Here is a 22,928-nt window from a genome sequence, read left to right as displayed (position 1 = left end):
AGGATGGTATTTTTGTTTCTGCATACAAATGCAGGAAGTTTGTGTGAGGTCAGGTGGCGAGGCCACTATCAGATAGGTGTCACAAGCCTGGTTTGCGTTACGCTTTCCAGGGCTTTATTGAGAAGAGATTATTTGAAGTCACCATGCACGGGCAGGCACAGAGCTCTTATCATTCATACAGGTTTGTATGTGAATTGTACACTGGTACAATTACACAGTTTTGTCTCACAATGCCTCCTCCTCCACACCACACTGGACCTGCTTATGTCCCTGTCATTATCGTGCCTTCAGAAAGTGGCTTTGCAGTATGAGGCCCCTTCCCTTGCCCATGGTTGGACAGGAGGGCTACCAGGTCCAGATCCTATTGCTATGTGACTCTGTGCCAGCAAAATCTCTCTAAAAAGTACACAACTCTCTTTGCTTATCCATTTTGCAGCATCTGCCTGGATTGTAGAGGAATCTCACTAGCAAGATTAATTCATCCGGAGGCCAAATTTCCTTCCATTGTGCATTTTTGGTACTACTTCAAGGGACTAGTCAAAGTGTGGGATGATCTTTTGATGGATTTAACATCAGATTAACTGAGCTGATCTCACTAGTCCACATAGGCACCCAAGGCACCTGCACCAGTGTCTGGTGTGAAAGCAGAGAGAAAATAGCACAGGGTTTCTTTAGATTGCTGCTCCTCTGACCAGTGCTGGAGTCCAGAAGACACTCTCGCCCTCTCTGTTTGTTTGTTTATTCAACACTTATACACCCTTATTTACTTACTGACACAAGGGACATTGGCTCGTTTGGCAGCCTCTAATGACAGCTTAAGGTTCACCACCCTGTACTAATTCTGTGGTGTTAAAAATATAAGTTTTTTTCCAAATGAAGAGCAGCAGTACGCAAATGCAGGGGATAACTCTTGTCTAATTCACGGCATGTTTGCTTTGTCCCACACCTTAATTTTGGGAGCTGCTGTTTTCGTAGAAAATGATAACAAACTGGGTAAATCTAACTCAGCTGTTTCTAAGGATATTTCTGAGGATTAACATGTTGGTTGAAGAACAAGCCACTTCTCACAGCCAAAGATTTGAACTGAAAATGGGGTCAAGACACATTGATGACAAGATGCAGGGAGGCCATTCAGTTAAGATTGCCCACACTGCCATAGGGTGGTTAATACTGGTCAGGCAATTCTTGACATGCTCAATAGCTCCCAGAGAATAGTGTCAGATGCGAAACTTACCAACATTTCTGTGGGGTTTTTAAGAGTAATTCTTATTCTGTTCCATCAGCCACAGTGTCAGTGGTGGTCAGTATTTTTCCCTACATTGGTACAAGGGGATATAACTAGAAGAATAGTAAATGAGCTGTTTACAAAGATGTACTGCAATGCATTTGCTTCCGGTGAGAGCTTCTGTCCATCAGCAAAACCATGAGGGATAAAGGGAGAAGATGGCTTTGTGTTTAATTTTGTACTTTGTCTGTTAATCTGTAGCATTTGATCTAACACTGTTCCAGCATTTAAGCCTCAGGGGCACTTGTGCAGGTGAGACTTTCCTTGGTTGCTCTCGACTGAGGTCAGAGGGACGGACGGAGAGGTCCTGCATGATGCATTTAATAATAGTTGTTCTTGGTGGGTGTTTACCATTCCCACTCACAAGAAAAAGCCCTTTGACCACTCTGTAAGTAAATAGTATGCAATATGCATGTGCCGTGGACCTGCGGGCTGCAGAAGGATTAGTCATACTGTCGTATTTTCAGTTGATGTCTGCTCTCTTGGTGTGGTGGTCTTGTAACACTTCTAAAATACTTGGAAACATTTGGTGGGTGTTTTTGTTTTTGTTGTTTTTAATGGAAGTTAGTGTCAACTTTCAGTGGGAATAGACAGCCCTATAAGTTGTTGGAAGTTGAAAGTCCTTTACAATGCTATACTAATGGTGTATTTGAACTCCTCTCTGGTTTATCTAAGACAGTGACTTAGTGTTGCATCACTATTGAGTAGTTCGATTTAGATCTTTGAAAGTAGATGGTTAAACTAGGTAGACATTGCTGCCCTGTTGACAAAGAAGTAGTCCTGGCCATGTCTGGGACCTCTCTAGCTGGGGATTTGGGTAGTGGTGGCCCTGCTGTGCACTCGTGTGTATGCACACTCAGATTTATCGAAGAACAAAAAAAAGTGCCATTTGGCCTCCCATGTGTTCTGGTAATTAGTATGTGGTTGTGTTTGAGTTTGGGATGAATAACCACCCAGGGCAACTTGTGCCTTCTCACCGAAGAATTTCCTTTCCAACCCCAGGTGTGTTTCTGCCAAAGTTAACCTGCAGTATGCTCACCGTGGCTTTGTGGGCCTCCAGGTTGTAGTATCTCCTTGTGATGAGATGGAGAGTCCTGGATGGTGCTGAGGTTTGCTACAAGAGCCGGCTGTATGCTGTAGAAAGTGTAGTCTTGTGTCTGTAGGTCTGTAATCAAGACTGCCTATTAATGCTGTTTTTAGGGAGTACAGCATCGACTGAAGCGGTTGTGACCAAAGACCCGAACTAGGTACCTCTGTCTTACGCAGCCCTCCTCAGCTTGGATGTGGGGCTTTTCATGTTCTAGCGTAGTGTGAGAAGAAACTAATCACTACTCTGTGAGGCAAATAAGCATGTGTGCACACATGTAAATTATATGGTGAACCAGATGCCCTTCTCCAGACAGCTTTCTGAAAAATGACTTCATATAGGAAAGTTGTATTTTTCACGTCTGGCTCTTGAACATTGTTTTTCAGTTACATGGTACTTTCTGTAATTAGCAACGAAATTTCAGGCACAAGAATATAGTGTGTGTTTGTTCCATGAAGAGCTGGGACCATTTTGATATTTTGCAAAAAAAAATGAAAAGCTCATTTAATACCAGCCCAGCTATTTATACCTCTTGCACAAACTTAAACATAACAAAAAATGCATCATAACTCATGAAGCAAAGGAGCGTCTTTGCCAAGTGTAATATTTGTATTTGGAAACATGGTCTATATTGTATGAGGCAGTAGCCCTCTAACTGCCTCCAAAGTTTCTTTTGGCTGATGTTTATCCAAACAGTCTTGCTCTTCATTCATTTTAATGGCTGAGAGGGAGCTGAGTGTTTTTATGCTGCGAGACTGGCACAGCTCAGTCTCTGCTTTTTTCGGCTGGCGCCGAATGCCCTCCTCCGCTCGGCCGGGCGAGCACGGAGCCGTGAGCCCCGCAGTGTGCGCACGGGGGGCTGATGTCTGCAGCCCCCACACACAAATGCCTGACTGTTCTGCCACCCCTCAGTCACATCTTGAAATTTTGCACACTGACAGCTCTGTTCTGCCTTTGATTCTGCCCTATATATCTTATGGGTCTTTATCACAATGGAAATGAAAGGGCCAGGGCACCCTTGTTCGAAGGCAGCAATGCCCTTTGCTGTTATGTCCATGGGTGACTTGAGCAAAACCACTAGATGAGGGAGAAGCAGCTGTGCTGGTGCCACTGGGAAGGGGAAGATTTTGGGAAGTTTGGAAAGGTTGTAACTGGGAAGTATCCACAGGCTCTGAAGACAGTAGTGGTCAGGTAGAAGGTGGGAAATGTGTTGTCCTTGCTTTTTAATACCTGATGTGGTAAAATGTGGGTACTTCCTTACCTCATATGTGAGCCTGGTGTCTTTGTACGGTTTTTCTCTTCTAAAAGAGGTTAGCAAATATTCCCAGCTATTTTTTCCCTCTTTGAGTTATCTTTTAAAAATAATAATTATTATTATTAATAATAATAGTCAAATCCAATGTGTGTATTGTTGTCTGGACTACCAGACTACATTTAAGCCGTATCACTTTGGTAAGCGTATTTCGTTTAGGAACCTGCATATGAAGTTAAGCACGTGCCTAAATGACTGCAGGACAGGCTTTTCAAATCCTTGCCCTGAAGAGCCCAAGATGCCAGGATGTATTTCAAGGGGTCTCTTAAACACAAAATAAGTAAACTTCTGGGAATGGTGCAATTAGGAATAAGGTACAATTTCTACAGAAAGCAGTGGGAGCAAGGAGTGAGGAAGACATGAGTCATTCAAATGTGAGTTGAAGAGGTGTATTAATAATAGAAACTTTGGAAGAAACAAAGACCAAGCCATATTTCTCTGCTTTACCCATCTGTCAGTTATATAGCACGTTACCACAGGCCTCGCTGGTCCTGACACTATCACAGCAGCCATTTCTTCATGTGGATGAGTCGTTCCTGAAAAATGCAGTTGGCACAGACCACTCTTCTTTTTCACGCAAGGAATGCAGGTCTTCCTGTTCCACATATTTTTCTTCAATGAGTGTAGTTATTGTTGTCATTGGGAGGAAAATCCTCCGTCTGTCTGCTAAAATACTTGAGAGGGGGAGATAAAGCACGAAATCTTTTTGTTGTGGCTGAGGATTTCCTCTGCAAGCCTCCACTTTGGTGATTCACTGCTCTTGTCTAGAAGAAACGCAAAGCTGGGATGGGTATTAAACACGATTTGCAGTCCTGGGCTAAATCCTCAGCTGCTGCAACTCAAATGTTCACCAGCACCTATGAAGCAGATTTAGGCTGGCCTCAATGGTCAGAGCTCATGTATGTGCTACCTCCTCATTCTGCTCGGGGCTCAGGGAGTGTTGGGAGTGCTGCTTGTTGGCACTGAGGGGCATTGCTGGGTACATGACACCTTTGGTGTTTGCATGGCAGAGCTCAAGGCATTACCTGGCAAACTCTCTTTGCAAGTCACCTACCGATCCATGTCACAGCATGGAGTCTGCTTTTGGGTTTTTATCTTTTAGTGCAAGAAAACTATGCAGCTGATGAACTCAATAAATTTTGGCAGGGTTGAAGCAAAAAAATTAGAGGCAAGCGTTCTGATTTTTCTCTAAAGTTAGAGCTATTGTTCATCTGGGCAACTTTCTGTGTATGAAATGAAGGCAGAGATCTGTGTTTTGGGGGAGAGCCACACGGTGGATAAGTGCAAAGGAATTCTGCCACAGCTTTGCCATGAATTATATGTTGTCTGAAGGACTTAACAATATCACAAAGTTCCTCAAGAAGAGGAACACTCATTTTCCTATCTTTTTCTGCCAGCAAAATGAACAAGCGATTTAGCTTCCTTAAAGAAATTCCATCCGACAGCTGTGCCAGCTCTGTCTTCCTCATGGTCGTGTGCATTTGCTTTGTTCCCGAGTCCCAGATGGATTTCTGAAAATGGCACAGGGTTGCCAAAATGCATCTGAAGACACATATCATCAGTATGCACAAATTGTAAAGAATGCAGCCCCTGGAGCGATGTGTGATTTCATCAAAAGTGACTTTCCAGCTACGCTGAAACCTTTCATGTCTCTTGTGCAATCTGCAATGTTAAAGCAAACAATTTGAGTGCCAGATTGTCATAAGTATCTGAATACTTCAACTTATTAAAGGGCCACAATCTTATCAAATCAGAGAAAATATGAAATCTTAAAGATGATTATGCAGCTATAGATACACCCAGGTAGATATAATCAATATTTCTTCACTACTAAAAAAAAATAAACCAAAAACAACCACAAAACCCAAACGCTTTTAAACCTATCAAGGATTTTTTAATCAAAGCACTAAAGTATACTTGCCACTCCTTTGGGTTTCTGGGGCCCTTGGGCCACATTTTTTGTGCAGTACTGTGCTTCTGATGGCGTTGGTGGAGTTTTTTTGGTGTCTCACCTGGGAAAGAGTGAGGAGATTTTGGACTTTTTATGGAACCATATAGTGTTATTGCCTAATTTTTTTATTTGGCAGCCTATATAAACTTAAGTTATGAAAATAACAAAAAAAATAACAGAGGAAGTAGTAGATTCTAGATGAGCTGCAGAAAGTTTTTGAAAGGGTGGGTTGGCAGTAGGGAGGTGTACTCTGTATACACTGAAACAAGTGCAGCAGCCTGCTGGAGCTGGGGTGCACAGGAACAAAAAAGGTGTACACAAAAGCGTACCCTTGCAGAGAAACCGCAGTGGGTTTGGGCACCACATTTCACAGAAAATGAGAAGAAACAAGGAACTGAGGAGAGGAGGCGTTGCTCTCTGTGTCTGTTAGCCATAGAAAAGTGTGCCTGGCCTTTGAAGCAGAAAAGAAGGAGGCTTATGCGAAAACTTGCTGATGAGGAAGATATCTTGCTCAGGTGTGGAGCAAAACCACCATCAGTGGAAAGTTCTCAAAATATATAGAAGGAATCTGCTGGAAACACCATGTTTGACCTGTTTTAAGGCAGGACAATGGACTGGAGTCACTCGTGAGGGTCACTGGAGCCTGATTTTCTTCTCATTAGTAGCACTGCCGCAGCCACTGACTGGTTGTGGCAGTGCCTTGTGTAGCACTGAAAGGAAGACAACGCCTCAATGGGATGTGGTGCCTGCATTCCCTTCTACCCCCCGCCTTTTCCAGGCTTTGGGAACAAATCTTAAATGCTCATCAAGTTTCAAGGCAACAAATTAAGTAGGTCCTGTCATAACTTTGCCAGCTGATTTATTTTAAATGAGTAAACCAGTGATGGAGTCCATACAGCCTGATGTCTCTTTCGGTAAAGGCACCATCTCCTCTTCCACCCGGTTTATGGAGTTGGGAGTTTGGTATTTTCATAGCACTTTTCTTCAACTTAAACAGAGATATTTATGAAGATGATTCAGTCACTTATTGTCTTCTTTTTTTTTTAAACAAATTAGGATAGTTTTTATGTTTAAAGGCAGTGCTTATATTCTAATTGGAAACTTTTTTTTTTTCTTGCTGGGGATTTCAGCTGGATCAGCTTCCTGAATGGAATGGCTGAATTAACACCAGGGTGAATGCAAGGGCTGGCAGGAGAGAGGCAGTGAGCACATCTGGTTGGAGGCAGGGGGTAGGAAGAGAGACAGTCTGGGTGAGCAGAACAAAGCCAGTCCGACCCCTGGCCGCTTTTCCAAGGGTCTACCTACACCGCCAAAGGAGCTCACAGACATGGGGTGGGAACTTGTGAGTGATGGCAACGTAAAGGCACAGCTGTCCCCGGAGCTGATTTTAAGCCATAGCTTTTGTTTTCCTTCCAGACCCTGTGGGGATATGAGCAGGTCCCTCTCTGAGGTTGAGACGTCTCTGCCACAGCAGCAGCAGCACCCGCAGGTGTTTGCTCCCCCTTTCCTCTCCCCGGGTGCTGCTCCACAGGCAGCCTTGTTTTTGCCAAGCAAAAGCCTCTTGATCAAACCCAACGCAGAAGAGAGGCAGGATCCAGTCCCGGCAAAAGGCCGCCCGCCCCGCTGTGGCTCCTGTGGTCGAGCAGGTGTTTGGTCCTGGTGAAGTCTTTGAAATCTGCTGAGCGGGGCAGGGGGTGGAATTAGAAAAATGCTGCCCAGATTGAGCCAGGACATGCAGCAGCCCTTGCTTCTGTATGTTCTACATCCCACAGTTGCTGCTGTTTGCAATCTGCTCACTGGCAAAGGTGTCCCGTGCCAGCAGCTCTCGGTGGTGGAGCTTTAGGGGTGCTCATGCCTTGTCCTCTTCCTTCTTCCTTTTCTCCCTTACCTTTTAAAAGGGCCTGGGGGACAGGGGCACTGAGAAGGTGGGTTGAGAGCTGATGTGGCCAATGAGGCAGGGAAAGACAGCACAGTGTCCAAGGGAAGTAGATAGAGCTCACAGTTTCCCTTTTTCTGGTCAAAACCTGTCAACAGAGAGAGCTTGATGGCTGCTCTTGCAGCAGAGGTTGTGTGCCAGAGTCTCCCCACCGCTGTGTCCACACTTGCTGTTTGCTTTATTGCTCTGTGGCTGTTTTGCAGCCAATACCTGCACAGGACACCCCCTGAGCTGGCATCAGGTGGGAGGTGGTGGATGGGGCCTATGCCCAACCGCCTGCCGTGCCCATCAGATGGGCTTTGCCAGACCCAAGCGATCCTCCGTGAAGAAAACGCGTGTCGTCTGTGCTTTCATCGTATGCATGCTTACACAACTGGCTTTGTGACTCATCCCTCTGACTTCCGCGATTGCATTTAATAAACTGAAGGCTGAGGTTTCACCCCACAGAGAACAAAGCCCTCCTGGATGTAGGACGACATATCCAGCTGCCCCACGAGTGGTGCATTCCTGAGAGCAAATGTCTGCACTGGCTGTGTGCGCCCCGATTTGTACCCTTTGGGATGTGGAGGATTTGTATGTGTGCTGCTTTGAGGTGTGGAGAGTGCACAGGCTTCTGCCTCGAACAACCTGCTGGCTGCTCAGTTTCTGTCTAAACTGATGGTGGAAATGAGACACAATCACTGAAATCTTAGAAAATATTCAGCATTAAAACCGCTATGATTCTATGAATGTGTGTTCCAGTAGTGCTTATGCCTTAAGAAGAAGTAAGATGGAGATCGGTGGGAAAAGTGATGTACAGTAAGGTCGCAGTTTTACCACAGCCTTTCCTCTATCACTTTGGCCAGATTAATTCATGAAGACAGTATTATTTTCATGCTTCAAAGCTGTGGGGAAAATTAGCTTGTGAATATTTGTAGTAGCTGAGGCTCCTGAGGGGGACTTAAAGAGGTTTTGCATTGTGGCATCGAAACATACTGAGTATGGAGAACATTTCAAACCATAGCTTGTATGGTTGTGGTCCTGCTGCCTGAGCATGAGAATGTCCCACCTGGAGGTGTGTAGGGGCTGACCATATTGCTTGAGAGAGACATCAGCAGATAATTGATTTTGTTTTTAACATAATGCTCATGTGAGAAAGGCTGTATTCATGGAAAGGCCCCAGCTCCTTCCCCACTTTGTCTGGAAATTTTGTCTGTGGTGGAGGAATGCTCTCAGAAGGGGTTATATGAGCTTTGCTGTATGGCTATAGTTAAGCCTGTAGTCCCCTGAAGCCCTTTAGTTATGTGCCAATAATCTAATGAAGTTTGCATTACCATTGCCTATGGTTATAGGCAAGTTCCTCTGCATGGAAATACTAAAAAGCCTCACCCATATGTGTTTGTGTGGGATCACCAAGAAGGAGCACGGCCTTTATGTTTGCTCAGGCTTTGAGCTCTTTGTCTAACAGTGCCAGTCACAACTGGCTTTTGCAGTGGGGTTGTTTGTCCATGAGAACAGAACTGGGACCGGTCAAATGGTCCCAGTTAGCTACGGTCTGGTTAGCAATGGCGCCAACATAGCTGATGCCATTTCCTTCCTGGGGAGAACTTGAAATAGTGCAAAACCTGCCATGGTTTATTGGCCATTTCCTGCTTTTTCCTCCCTGGATGAAACCATCTCACCTTCCTTTCTGAATCTCTTTCATCACCGGGGCGCAGTGCAGAGGGGTGTGCAGATGAGGAGCTCCAGGTGGAGGGAGCTGGTGGGTTGTCAGCGGACGTCTGCCCAAGGAGGGAAAGAGCCCGTTGTCCCAGCAGGGGACCAGGGAGGCTGGATATTGGGACACTGCTTTGATTTTGTTATAGGCTCTTCTGTGAACACCAACAACTCTGAAAACTTCCCTCTGTTTCCAGTTCTTTGCTTCCCAAACCATTTGCTTTGCAAAACTGTTGCAGAGTTTGATTCACAAAAGTGCTCTGAGGCCTTGGGTGTAAAATACTATGACAAAAGAAGGCATTCTGGCTCTTTATTACATCGCACATTTTAAATAGTGGAAAATTGGTCTAAAATACAATAAAATTGGCATAAAAAGGATTGCTTTCCAATTGCCTGTCAGGATCCCTTCAGTCTCACAACTGGTTTTGTGTGAAGCAATGAGTGTAATGCTTGTTGATAGTTGTTTGTTCCCTTGTTGTCTCGAAGTCGCTGGAAGCAATTTACAAGTTTCTCTTGCTCAATGTCAAGGAAGAGAAGAGAATGGAAAATGTTTACTTGTTTCTTTTTGGTAAAGAGCTCATTCCCGAAACAACAGACTGGGCTAAAGATGATTTGAGCCTCCTTACCGTTGACTTGGGAAGGTGAAGGATCCGGCTCTTTGTGTCCCCATTGCTCGCTGTAGGTGGCACCCAGCAGAAATGTGGGTGTCAGGCCCCTGTGCCCATTGCTGTGCCTGTGTGTTCCAAAGTCCATTTGTGCCATCCCCATTAAGGAGAAGGTCGTTATGAAAAGAGTCATATGATGGACAGGCTCATGTATTGTTTGATACAATGTGTTGGTGTGCGATATAGTCTCATTCATCTGACCCGCTCCCATGCTGGCCCTTTACACCCAAACCCAGTGTTTTGCTCACCTGCTCATCTGAAAACAGTATTCAAACATTTCTTGATCAGTTGGGATATTTTTTTGCACATTATCTTCCTGTATGCCTGTCTCTTCATTGAATGATGGCATTTGGAGTTGCAATGCAATGACAGATTCTAAGGGTGTTTTAAACTGCACTCTCCCTTTGTAACCTGCCCGGGGACACTGACCCAAGATGTGATCATATCCCAGGGACTGCATGTCTCCCACAGCACTGAAAGCATCACAGTTTGTTCTTTCTGACTTCCTGCAGACGGTCTAATTATATGAAAGAGCACTGCTCTCCATTTGGTCAGAAGATGTATTCTTAGCTAAGTTTACCTAATGTTTTCCTGATTTGTGTGGTTTTCGCTCTTCCCACCCCCCTTTGAGCTGGACAACAATATGATCTTAGTCCAGCAATCAAACATGAAAGAGAGTCCATATGTATAAAGTACCCTCCTCATGCTGGAACTTGTCCAGAAGAGACAAATTGTCTTCATGCAGGAGGTCTGTTTTTGCTTCTTCCTGTTAAAAAAAGCCAAAAAATCTGGCATGAGAAGTACCTTGGGCTAAGTCAGGGCAATGCCAGTGGCGCTGAGCTGGGCTGTCAGACCCAGGCGCTTAGTGATACAGTGATGCCTGTGCTGTGTGCGACTGCACTCGTGCGAAGCTGACACAGGGCATGTTAGCGGTAGGAGGGGTGCTGTCATTTGTCCCCTGCACCCTGGGGTGAGCAGCAAACATGCTGGCATGGTGTCTTTCAGAGGAGGCATTCAAACGGTCTTTGCTGGTTGCAGTGGTATTCACTGAAGTCCACACCTGGCTTTACCTGGAAAACTCAGCCAGTGGGTAGAAAAGGTGGGAGTGCTGATACAAAGAAGGGTCTGGCAGCTCTTGGCATTATTTAGGGGGATGCAACGATGTGGCAGATGCCATTTAGCTCTGTGTGTGCTGCTGCTGTTCCTTTGTTTTGTTGCCAGACAATGAAGCTCTCTGGAGGGCTTTGGCTTGGAAGAGGTTGGAAAGCAGCTATATGCCTGCTGAAAGTGATGGGAGAAACAGGTGAATATTCTTGGAAGGAAAAATCTCACAGTTTCTGTCAAATTTGCTGTTCCTTATTTAAGCTCTGGTTAAAGCAGCTTTCACAGCTCATGGTGTAATTACCAGTCCGGGGGTGTCTGATGGACCAGACAGTCCTGTGGGGCTCCCTGGCTTGGCAGATCTTTTCTTCTACAGCCAGGTGATCTGGTCTGACCTCCTTTCTAGTGCAGACCAAAGACTTCCTGACAGTGATCTAGACATCAGAGCTCAGCTCTCCTGTGTGTCCCTTTGGTGCAGGTGAGGTTGCTTCCTGCGTGGTTGCCTAGTGCTGGTTCCATCCCAGGACTGAGCTTTGCACCTTTCTGCTCCCCACCAGTGCTGGTGACAGTCAGGTATGGAGCACGCTGCTGCTGTCCTTTTTTTCACAGACTGAGTCCGTGGGACAGTCCCACCGGCTGCAGAAACAACGCTGTGTTTCTAACCAGGCCACCCAACCTAGCAATGACAGATGCGGTCGTGTTTGAGGTTGAGGCTGGGTCAGCTTCCTTTCCCACCTCCCGCCTGGGCATCTCTGGTGACTTTGTGTCTCCTGTCTGTGTGCTAGGAAGACAAGGCTGGGACTCCCCTTCCTTGTGAGGCAAGAGGCTGGTTGCAAAGTGACCCAAGCCAGTGCCCTTTCTCCGTTGTGCTGCTGGGAGGGGGGCAAACCCACTGTCCTGGGTGGTTTATACGGGCGTGAGAGAACAGGGCTTAACCTTTTGAGCTAAAGCCGCATTAAATTACAGGCGTACTGATGGCTGTGCCACTGTGGGCAATGGCAAAACATAGTTATTTGTCAAGGTTAACCACCACCATCGACCTCTCATGGACAACTAGAAGCAGCGGTGCAGCTACCGCTGTGCTGTAGCCTCTGTGAGCACGAGTCCATGTGGGCTGTTACTCAGGAAAAAAGGCGTAGTAACTTTTCCTGCCCTTACACCTACCAGCTGTGCCGTTCAATTTGGCTTTTCTGGTATTGTGTACCTAGTGGTGACTAAACATGAGGTGAAATAGTTGGGGAATGGGTCTGTCAGTGTATGGCCAGGTGAGGGAAGCCCGCAGCCTGCTGGGGCACTGCTGCAGAGTTTTGTTCCTTCTGACTTTTCCCTCTCTGAGGCCATCCTCCTTCAGGATACCATTACCCACACGTTGATTTAAATATTGGTGACCCTTAGTGCACTGTTGTTTCCTCTCCACGCTGGCTGCCGCTTGGCATTGGAGACAAATGAACGTGTTGGGCAGAGCGGTGCAGGAGGAGCCAACGTGCAGTATGGTGCTAGGGGTGGGAGCTGCTTCCCAACCCTTCTCTGCTCCCCAGACTTTCTGTCTCACATCCTGCATCTACCCCCATGGAGTGCAGACGGTGTCCCTTGCTTCAGGCATGTCTTAGAGTCATGCCAGAGCCCTCCTGAAATCCATGGAGTGAAGCACTGTTCCCTTCTAAGCGAAGCATTGCTCAGGCCTGTAATAAAGAGCAAACTCTGACATTTAACACATGTAATGCTGCTTACCCAGTTTTAAAAAGGAAATATTATCTAAGCGCTCCTTTGAAAATTAGAGCCGCCCACACTTAGTTTTGGCCAGTTTGACTTGTGTAATATTGCTATCACTTCCAGACTATAACATTCTGAAACCCGTATAAATTCTGCATTTTCCTCAGTGAAAAGCTTCTCTGTGTGTTTAAAAATCATGCCCCCAGCTCCTTCTTGTGAAGGAAAAAAATTAATAACTCCCTAAGCTGATAAAAAGTTAGCGCAGTCTTAAAAGGTGTATGTGGCCTTAGCAATGCAGCTGAAAAGGAAAAATGAATAAACCTGCGGCTCAGAAAGGAAAAGGCAGAGCCGAGGGATGGCTGCTGCCAGTTCAGCTTCCCAGCCCTTCTCCCCCCATGGAAGTGCAAACCCAGCCTTTCCCTCTGCGCAGGCCAAAAGAAAGTGCTCTTCTGTTTCTGCAGATGCTACACTCTGCAACGTACTGCTATAAAGTGCATGACGAGAGGATATCCTAAATTAATTTACATAGACATATAAATATATGCATGCATCTGTATTTTGTATGAAATATGAAACCAGTGATTTCTTAGCCAACCCCTTAATTTGTCTGAAACAGTGCAGGCAGAATGGAAACTGCCCACACATTTTTCCATTAAAAGTTACAAAGGGAAAGGGGGGTGGGACTGGTGATAGAAAAACACGCGTGCTCTCAGCTGTCACATAAATGCTGTGAAGCCAGGCAGCAACATGCCCTCACACCAGTTTGCTGCAAAAAATGTCACCTTTACCGCTGGTGTCCTCCTACACGTGCCCTCCCTCCTGAGCACTCTGGGCTCTGTGTGCATGGAGGGGATGGAGATGGCCGTGTTTGTGCAGGTGCGTGCAGTGAGCAGAAAGATCTGAGCTTGTCCGTATCTGTTTTGCAGCCTTCCTCCTGTGGTTCAAGAGAGGGAGCCTGGCCACGCCATTGCCCCTTGCATGGTGTTGGGTAATCATGCGGGTGAATGCACGGGGCCTGCAGTGTAACTTCAGTTTGGTTGGTTATAAACAGGCTCTCTGCCCCACCAGCCTCTTGACCTTGCAAGGAATGGCACTCGCAGGTTTGGGAAGGGTTTCTGTGCTGTCTGTGCAGCGTGAACATAAGTTTCTCCAAGGCTGGATGAAAGTGTGACTCTGTGTTGCTGAGCAAGGGGAGGCCCGGGGGGAGCATGGGTGGCTCTTCAGCATCAGGCGGCTCCCTGGGCCATCACCACAAGGTGCAGCTGCTCCTTTGCTGCCGTCCTGCTGCCGACCAGGGAGGCCACCCCAGCTAAGAGACTGCAGCATTAGGGCTCTTTGCAGGGACGTCTCCTCACTAAAATGGCTCATGTCTGTACACTGCAATCCCCTGCATGTGATTCAAGTGGGAAAGGTCAGTTTTCCCCCTCTCCTGCCTTTGACTCACCTGGCTCTACTCCACTGAAAGTGTCAGGTGCATCAGTTGTTCATTGCAACCAAGCCTGCAATCTCAATGAAAATGCTATAGATGGCAAAGGCAGTCCTATGAACTCACTAGCACTTTTTGAAAGCATGCATTGTGCTGACAGCGCTAACCATTTTGCACACCAGGGGGTAAAAATGCAGCTGGTAACCAATGCAGGACTGTGGGGATTCATGAATGTGTGTATGGTTTTGTTTTTCGCTATATTGTCCTATAACCCATATGCATCACTGCGGGTTATGTTAGTGGAATTTTGCTGCTCAGCAGCTGTCCAGGCAATGTGAAGCCTGGCTCGCTCATCCTTTTAACCATCAAAGGTAGGCATTCAGATCCATTGGCGGCTGCCTCGGGGCACTGCGCCGCACATTGTTCTCAGCAGCAGTGCCAGCTTAAGGTGTTCCCGCCAACTCGACTCTAAAGCCGTGCAGTAATCTGTATCTGTTGATTGATCAGGGTTAAACATAACGCGCATGACTAGACTGGTGACTTTTGCTGCACAAACAGCTGTGCTTTCCCAAGAGAAAGGTAGTGCAGAGGACTGAGGCCAGGCAGTGAAAACACCCTGCTCTGGATTTCTTGGTGAGAAACAGGTTAACAGAACTGCTCTGATAAGGAGAGGTGGCTGTACAGTCTGTATTTTAAGTTTTCTTTTGGGAAGCAGTATGGCTGCTGGTGGGGGACTCGCTGAGGATTTTGCAGTGTTGAGACCACGAGCCTTGTTTAGTTCTGCTTGTTTTAATCCCCCTCATACTTTGACTGGGCCTTCCAGTTCTGTGGCAATGGATAAATGTAACAGCAGCTTCTAACTACCCACCTGTGCCTGGGAACACAAGACCACAAACCCTTCCTCAGGTCTTACTCTAATATGACGAGCTCTACATTTAAGAGACTGAGACAAATTTGGCCATGGTAAGATCCGGCACCTTGCTGGAGATCCCTACACAAAGTCATTCCAGGTACAATTTTAGTTGTTGGAAAGAACATAAAAGAAAAAAAGCAGCCCAGCCTGAATGGATAATTTGTTATAAAATAAGACTGAATTTGTTTTTAATAGACTGTTGTTTAAGACTGCAGAAGTGCAAACACTCTCTTGATCTGTGCCCTAGGACTCCCCCTATGAAAAACCTGGTAGGTCCTTGTCAGTGGTTATTAGGGTCCCTCAGAGTTTCTAGCCTATGAGTGGTAATACTTGAAACTTTGTGCATCTTTTAATTTATTGCAATATTTTTTTCCCTGACACTTAATTACATTCAGTATTAACGGTGTAGTAGCATTTCTTAATAGCATCATAATTTACTAATCCATAAACTGCACAAATATGTTTAATATTTCAAGAATGGTGACCACCCTCTCATCGCCCTCCTGGAGAAATCTGAGACTTTTGCTCCCTCCCACACTGCTAAATGAAGTAAAAAGCAGAGTTTACTCCCCCATGTTGCAGAATATACCCGTCTTCCCTATGAAGTGACTGATCCTGGAATTGCTTATGCCTTTCATCCATCTGCTGTCAATTTAAGTGGCTCTGCTAGCTAGTGGCTCCTTCTTATGACCTTGCAAGAATTTACAGAACCTGGTTTCTATAAAAATTAAGGGGTGATCCCCATGTTTACCCTCTTGCTCAACTAACCATGTTTTGTTACTACCAGCTAGTGCTAGAATATATACATGTCTCCCCCACCTCTGACTCAGGCCTGCATCTGGGAAGGTCTGATGATTTGGCCAAGATTTCCAGCTGCTGAAGTCACCTCAGCCCATCAGTTGCTGTTGCAGATGTGCAGTGGCTTTGCTGTGTGTCTGCAAACCCGGAGCCCAAACCTGGAGCTCTGCAGCCTGTCAGACCAGGTCTGGCAGATCCGGCGAGGGGGGCCCTTGCAGCACGTGCACCATGTTTGGTCAGAGCGCGTGTTGGAGGCCCAGGCTGCTTTTTAAGCCCCCGATTTGCACCACCTGGGCCGGCCAACACAAACCTCACACTTCCCAGACTGAGTGAACTTACTATGCATATGTTAATACTGAGGGACTGTGCATGTTTCTGTCTGGGAAGTCACAATCAAGCAGCACCTGAAAGGCCAACATGCTGGAGAGAAGACTTACAGTGTGTATGTGCATACATATATAGCAGGAGGAATTGTCTTCCGTGGCTGTCTTGAATTTTTCAGCTGACTGCAGTGCAAGATCAGCTCTACCACTGTGTGAGGTTCTACCTGCAGTGCACATACATGTATCAGACCACATAACCCGGAAACAGGTGTTTGTTTGGTGACATTTAGCTTTAGTTTGCCAAATGAAGACACTGACTTGCAGCAAGACAGCCTTTTACAGGATGGAACTGTAAGTATTTATTTACCCATGGTGTAATTTTTAGCTTTCATAAGAATGCTATCAGCTGCTTAATTACAGAATTATGTATGTAAATTTGCACTTTATAAAAATTTGGAATTAAAACCTTTGCCTAAAACCAGTCTTATTCTTGGCAATCAAGTTCCATCTACAGAAGCCTTTCATGTTGGAGACATAACCCACATGTGAGTTATTCTTACAATTCAATAAATACTTTACAAAAATAATGCTAACTTTCAAAAAAATTGAAGACATTTTAACACATCAATGGTTCCTCCTAGACAGCTTCCTTAAAGAATAGCTTCTTCTGTAAGACACTGTGAAATGGCATGTGATGAATGGGGGAAAAGAGCTGGTTGCATGCTTTATCTCAGGGAGCTTTGAAATGTGTACTTCACTTTTTCTTTTCTTTAAAAAATAAACTTATTTTCTTAAAAGAAAGAAACAAGCATATCTAAACATTCTTCATACTAAAAATTGGGAAGTAACAGTGATTTTTTTTTTCTCTCTTTAGGTTTTCCTCTCCTGGTCTCACTCCTCCGGAGACTTACAGCACACTTAGTTTACAGGTCGCTGCCCTGTGTCAGACGCAAGCCCTGACAGCTGTAGCTCCACGTCTGACATGTGTCCCAGAGTGGGCTGGTTCTAACTCTTGCTGAACCGCTGCATCGGGACTCTGCTCCACAGGAAAACCACAGCTACGTCTCCCTGCAAGCCTACACCGTACAGACTGCAAAGACCTGCGCTAGAAGGTAACAGGAAGAATTCCAAGAAAAAAATTGCTGGTAACTGTCTACACTCACATCCGTGTATCACCCTTCAAAAACAGAAAAAATTCTTCCTTTCTTAGGTATGACTAATCATGAAATCAATTATAGAGAAAACGGATGCTGTAGGTGCATTAATCTTGTAAACCATTCCCATATGGATGAATATTCTTCAAGCCTGTTGTTTATAACAACTTTTAAATATGTGCCCTCCTTAGCTGGGGCCTTGGGATGGCGATGGCAGCTGCACCCCTGCTCCAGCCCCCGCTTAATGTTATAGTTGGGGAATAAAATGAAATGCACATTATTAAATGAATGTTATTGCAGTATAAAATCCTACCAGGACAAATTTTATGTATGTCTGTATGTAAAGATAGGTGTGTGTGAGATAGAGAGATATGTGTTTATAAATTACACACACTAAGAAAAATACTTATGTATTATCTTACAACTATATACATTCATTAGAAAGAAACTGATCAACCCCTGTCAAGGAGACAGTGCAGCAGCCGTTATCAGTTCTTTGGCATCCAGGAAACGAATGCTACTTTGTGCCTGAAGAGGAGGAAAATCTTCTCAGTATTCTCTTGCTTCTTGAAATTGCTTGTAATAGTCTTCGTCTGAAGGGTTTTCTGTACACTTCTGCCCATTGTTTGGAGGCCGTGCCTCATTGTATCGGCTCCAGTCACCTTTGCATATAATCCAAGGCAGAATGTCCACTTTGTAATGGAGTTCTGCTGAGAATTCGATGCTGATCAGGTTTGGCGTACCTGCCCCTTTCCCTCTGGTGATGAGCTGCATATTATCATCGTAGCAGCAGTGCTGTGCTGCGAGCGTCGTGCTTTCCAAAGAGAGCATGGAGCGGATGCAGTATCGTGCAGTGGGCTTATAGATCTCCAGTTTTTCCTTTGGACCACTTGCATCTTTCCAGCGGAAGTTTTTCCTCTTAATTCGATCATAGATTTCAGCAGTGCTGTATGCAACTTCTCTGGGGTAGGAGCATGGGCAGCTGGGAAGATCATTGACCACTTTGTGCATATATTTCTTCAAGAACTCACTTTTGCAGCTCATCCATCTCTCACAGCTATCAGTATCTGTTTAAGGGCAGGAAATGGAAACTTAAGATACATTATGCAGCATCCCAGTTCCTAAGATCAATGATAACAAGTGAGCAAAGCGTAACTGTTCAGTGCTTTGCTTAAGAAAGAAAGGGCTGTCCAAGCTTGAGTCCCTGCCCACAACGTGTTAATGTGCTGTCTTGTAAGATAAAGAAATCACATCTGCAACCGCCTTTAGGGCCTCAGGCAGTGCTAGTCGGAGTTACAGCGCAGCACCACACTGGTAAGAATCTCTGACATTTCTCTATCTGGTGAATTCTGGTTAAGCTGCTGATATCCCCGTGTGGCACAAAAGACACTGTCATGCGACAGAACTGAAATAGGGAAAGGACAGTGATTTGAAGCCAGTCTCCAGTTTAAACCCTTACTTCACACACTCGTCAGAACAGCAGATTCAGCTGTTGAAGGATTAAGTTCCTCATGATGCTAGAAGTACCAAGATGGCAAACAAGGCCAGGATTACTTTTTCTCAAGTTCATTATTAAGCCCTAATTCAGCTTTCCTTTGAACTAACAAATACTTTTTTCTATTTGTTGTCCATCTTCCAAAGGGGTATTTCAAGCAGCTGTAGTTGAAGCATAGAGCCTGACATCTTGGCTGGCCTCTCACAAATGCAGCAAAAAAAAGATTCAGTTCTAAAAGGGCATATGTGTCATATGTACAGTGTCTGTACATTAAGAAGACTTAATGGCACTAGAGCCATGATCTATAGCTGGGATTAAAGAGATTTATAGACTAGTAGCATATTTAATACTGGCACTTCATTATTTTGCAAGAGTCTTGGGAGAATTCAGTCAAATGTCTCCTACCTAAAACATTATTTAAGGTGTCTGTATCATGCTATGGGCTTTCATAAAAAAACCTGCACGTCTTGCTCCACAGCTACTTAACAGGGCTCTGGAGTAAGGCAAAGACTGGGACCTCTTACAGCAAACATTCTTGCAAAATATTTACTTAGTGATCTGTGTCCTGTTTTTCTATCTCCTCAAACAGTCCTGTCCCTGCTGTCATTAACTATTGTTTTCTACCACCATGGGAGGGAGGTGCTGGATTACATTATTTATCCAATTAGTCCAGCATCCAGTGTCTGAGAGTGGCCACGCTATGGTTTCATTGGAGGGATGAAATCAGAACATTATAGATGTTGGACTGAAGTTTACATAGGTCAGTATTATCATGTCTATAAAATTGCTTTAGCTAACCCTACTGCAGCATACACAGTTATAAAAGCTATGCGTGCTCATAAAAGTCATTGTCATTTTTTTTAACGTGACAGCTGTACCTAAAATGCTTTTATATTTTTATCTGTTCGAAGCTATTTCAGGAAAATGCTAAACAGTGTTTGATTTTTCTCCCTCTGTTAGTGTCCAGCCTTAAGCCTCTTTGCTGAACTAGGACAGAGAATTACCATTTCATAATAAAAGGCACAGACATTTGCTAAGAGTTAAGAGGAGAAAGATTCAACCACAGAAGTAAGCTAAGGTTCAGGTCATTAACTTAAGTAAGATTATAAATGGCCCTTTTTACTGACACTTTTAATGGTAAACTCAAAATCTTGGTCCCACAGTGAGAATCAAACCAGGAAAAACTCAGGAAGTCTCTTATCTATTACTGAAAGACTGACTAGGCTGCTTACCAACTTCAAACAGTTTGGTAGCGTTGAAGTCTTCACTTCCCGCGAGTAAGCTCACTTCTGTGGCCGCTGTCCGGAAGGTGTCTTCGATCCCTAGGACAAACACACGTCAACGCTGCTGGTGTTTTCCTACCACAACACAATGCACCCAACTGCCTCCCTGCCACCCGCTCCTTCAAGGTGCTTTGTCTGGCAGGGTATAATCTGGAGTTGCTGCTGGAGGGAGCGCTCATTTGAAAGTATAATGACCAGAGAATCTGGTGTTAGGAAGACAACGCATTAGCTTAGCCCCAAGGTCAAAAGTTTTCAAATTTTAGTGCTTAGATTTTATTTAAGCAACAAACTGGTTAGTTATGAACCTAGTGCAGTGACGGCATTGGGGGAACCTATTTTGTTCCTCCTCTTCCTGACACAAGGCTTGCAAACATCTCCCAGTAATTCAATAAAAAACAGATAAAACATCAGGATCTTAGGATATCAGGATCTTCCAACAACCTCAGTGTTTGCTCTCAGTAGAGAGAAACATGGATTACCAGAAAACATATTAATTTATCTTGACAAAGTGAACATCCTTTCTTCACTGCTTTAGTTTGGCCTACCGACCAGCCTAGTGTTTCCCTAATGTTTCTGTGCTATGTAGCCTTAAAACAAATGACTCTTCAAAGAAGCATCTGAACAGGTTTTGTCTTTTTTTTTTTTCCTCTCTGTTAAATTAAAGACCTCCAAAGAGAGCAGAAAGCTCTTTAATATGTGATGACTGTATGGTTAATAATGAAGTCTCTTCACCATCCATCTTCTTGCCAATGAACTTTCTCCTGATCTCCTGAACCAGGGCATAATAGTGGCTTGCAAAGCTTCAAAACAGCCTCAGGCTGCTTTTCAATAAAATTATCATAGGGTTTTGCCTTAGCTCCAGCAGTAGATGCAGAATAACAGATACCCAAGAACCCATTATAAGGCAGTAATTCACTGCTGGAATTGTAAACAGCAGAAGCTGAGCTTTGCCCTTGTAATTTTAAAAATGTCAGCACAGTCTCAAAGAGTGAATATATTTTGCTTGCTGATCGTTGGGGGTCTGGTATATGACATAATATATTCTTTCAAGTTTGCCACTGTTTGATGCGAGCTGGTAATAAATACTAGAGAATATAACTGGGGGCTACATCCTTTCTTCTGGAATTAACCCCTTATTATTGAGGTTTTAGGATGTATGAGAACATCCAGAAACATTTTTCTCCTGAGCAGCCTCGCAGTCATTACCTTGCAATGGCCATACGCATCTATCTGTGAGTGAGAAACTTCGCTCCAACTCTCTCACTGAGGCTCCTAAGTCTGCTCTCCATCACTGCTGACATTTCACTTCCCATCAAAAAAACCTGACCTACAGTTTAAGAATTTTTGCCTTTCTGAGTCATTAAGTAAACTCAGTGAAATGCATACCACCGCGGCATGTGTTTTTACTTCTCTCCCATCTCGGGAAGTAATGAAATTGCACATATCCCATGCATTGTGGCAACTACTGCATTACAAACTTGCCTAAATCCAGACAGGCAGCAGCATTGAAAGAACATCATGGGAAAGTTTTCCACAGCAGCTTTACATTTTTATGATGTAGGCTGGAGTGCTCAGCCTTGCATTTACCAAAGCCAAAACTGCATGATGGTACAGACACATCTCTCACTGGCATTTAAATGTCAGTGCCTGGAGACAGACAGGAGCTAAGGTGAGGCTCCTTGGCCATATTTTCTGAACACATTCCAGCCAAAACTATACATTCCTTCATCCCACTGTTCACAGCTGTTGCAGAAGCAAACTTGCTGTTTTATAATTCTCCAATTATCAAGCAACATGTAATGAAACAGAGATGACATTTTCACCTTAACATTTGACTTTCTGGGGCAGGAAACTTTGTAGCTAAACACCTAATATCTCTGGAGTGAAACATAAAGCAGGTATTTAAAGTATTGTTTTCCTATTAATACACATGGAGTCTTAAAGCAATTCTGTATATATAGGGCACAAAACTTTCAAGCCATATGACTGGGAGGGAGCTATTTGTTCACAACACAAGCATAACCATTCACTGCACAGCAAAACAAGAGCTCACTGAGGTAACAGCACAGCTGCTTTAAAATTCTAAAATTAATACAAATTTGTTTCAGGAGAGTAGATTACACCCTTTGGAATACAAATCGTACTGTGCACAAAAAATTACTGCCGTAACCTAAAAAAAGCCTGCATGTGTCTTGTAAGTCCCAGGGGATAGTAGACTGCATCTAGCAGCATATTATTACTAGCAAAGAACCTGCCGTTTCATAAAAAGCCTTGAAAATGGCCTCGACCGCCTCTCCCCACCCCCTGTGCCGGCAGTTGACATGAACATGGTCACACCTGGGCAGTTGGGCCTGTCGCAGGTGCGGGACTCGGTGGCGGTGCAGGCGTACCCACAGGACCTCGTCCGCTTCTGGCTGCCGCTCCCGCAGGTGACGCTGCAAAGGGACCACAGGCTCCAGTCTCCCTCACCATCAATGTAATCTGTGGACGAACAAAGATGAGGAAGGAAATGAAGAAACAAAACTCCTACTACCCAAAACTACCGTGTAGTGTTTTTTATTAAGAAGGCAAAACACGAATGGAATCCAGATGTCTCTACCTGAAGCCTGGGCTAAACGCCAGGCGTGAGCCTGCTGTTTAAATGGTTTTCACACTTGATGTTCCTCAGGGAAATGCATGCAACATTATTTGAAAAAATATTTCCTTTCTCTTTTGACCTTTTGGCAGCTGAGAATCCTCAGCTGCATAGCAGGGTCATGAACTAACAGTACACTTCTATTCACATAATTTC

The 22,928-nt window shown here is 44.7% G+C and overlaps 1 protein-coding gene across 2 annotated transcripts in view; it reads right to left on the bottom strand.

Moving 5' to 3' along the window:
• Nucleotides 1–15,266: 15,266 nt before the first annotated feature.
• ISM1 (isthmin 1) overlaps nt 15,267–22,928 on the bottom strand; it is a 39,606-nt gene continuing 31,944 nt past the window's right edge. For both annotated transcript variants that reach the window (XM_082049837.1, XM_082049836.1), the window contains 3 exons: nt 22,475–22,618; nt 20,087–20,176; nt 15,267–18,426 (listed from right to left, as the gene is read on the bottom strand). In XM_082049837.1, the coding sequence (XP_081905963.1) occupies nt 17,909–18,426; nt 20,087–20,176; nt 22,475–22,618 (752 nt within the window). In that variant the 3' untranslated portion in view covers nt 15,267–17,908. The remainder of the gene's footprint in view (nt 18,427–20,086; nt 20,177–22,474; nt 22,619–22,928) is intronic.

The sequence above is a fragment of the Streptopelia decaocto genome, assembly GCF_964273445.1.
Source record: "Streptopelia decaocto genome assembly, chromosome: 3".
In the NCBI taxonomy this organism is placed as follows: Eukaryota; Metazoa; Chordata; class Aves; order Columbiformes; family Columbidae; genus Streptopelia; species Streptopelia decaocto.
This window is presented reverse-complemented; position numbering and strand designations above follow the sequence as displayed.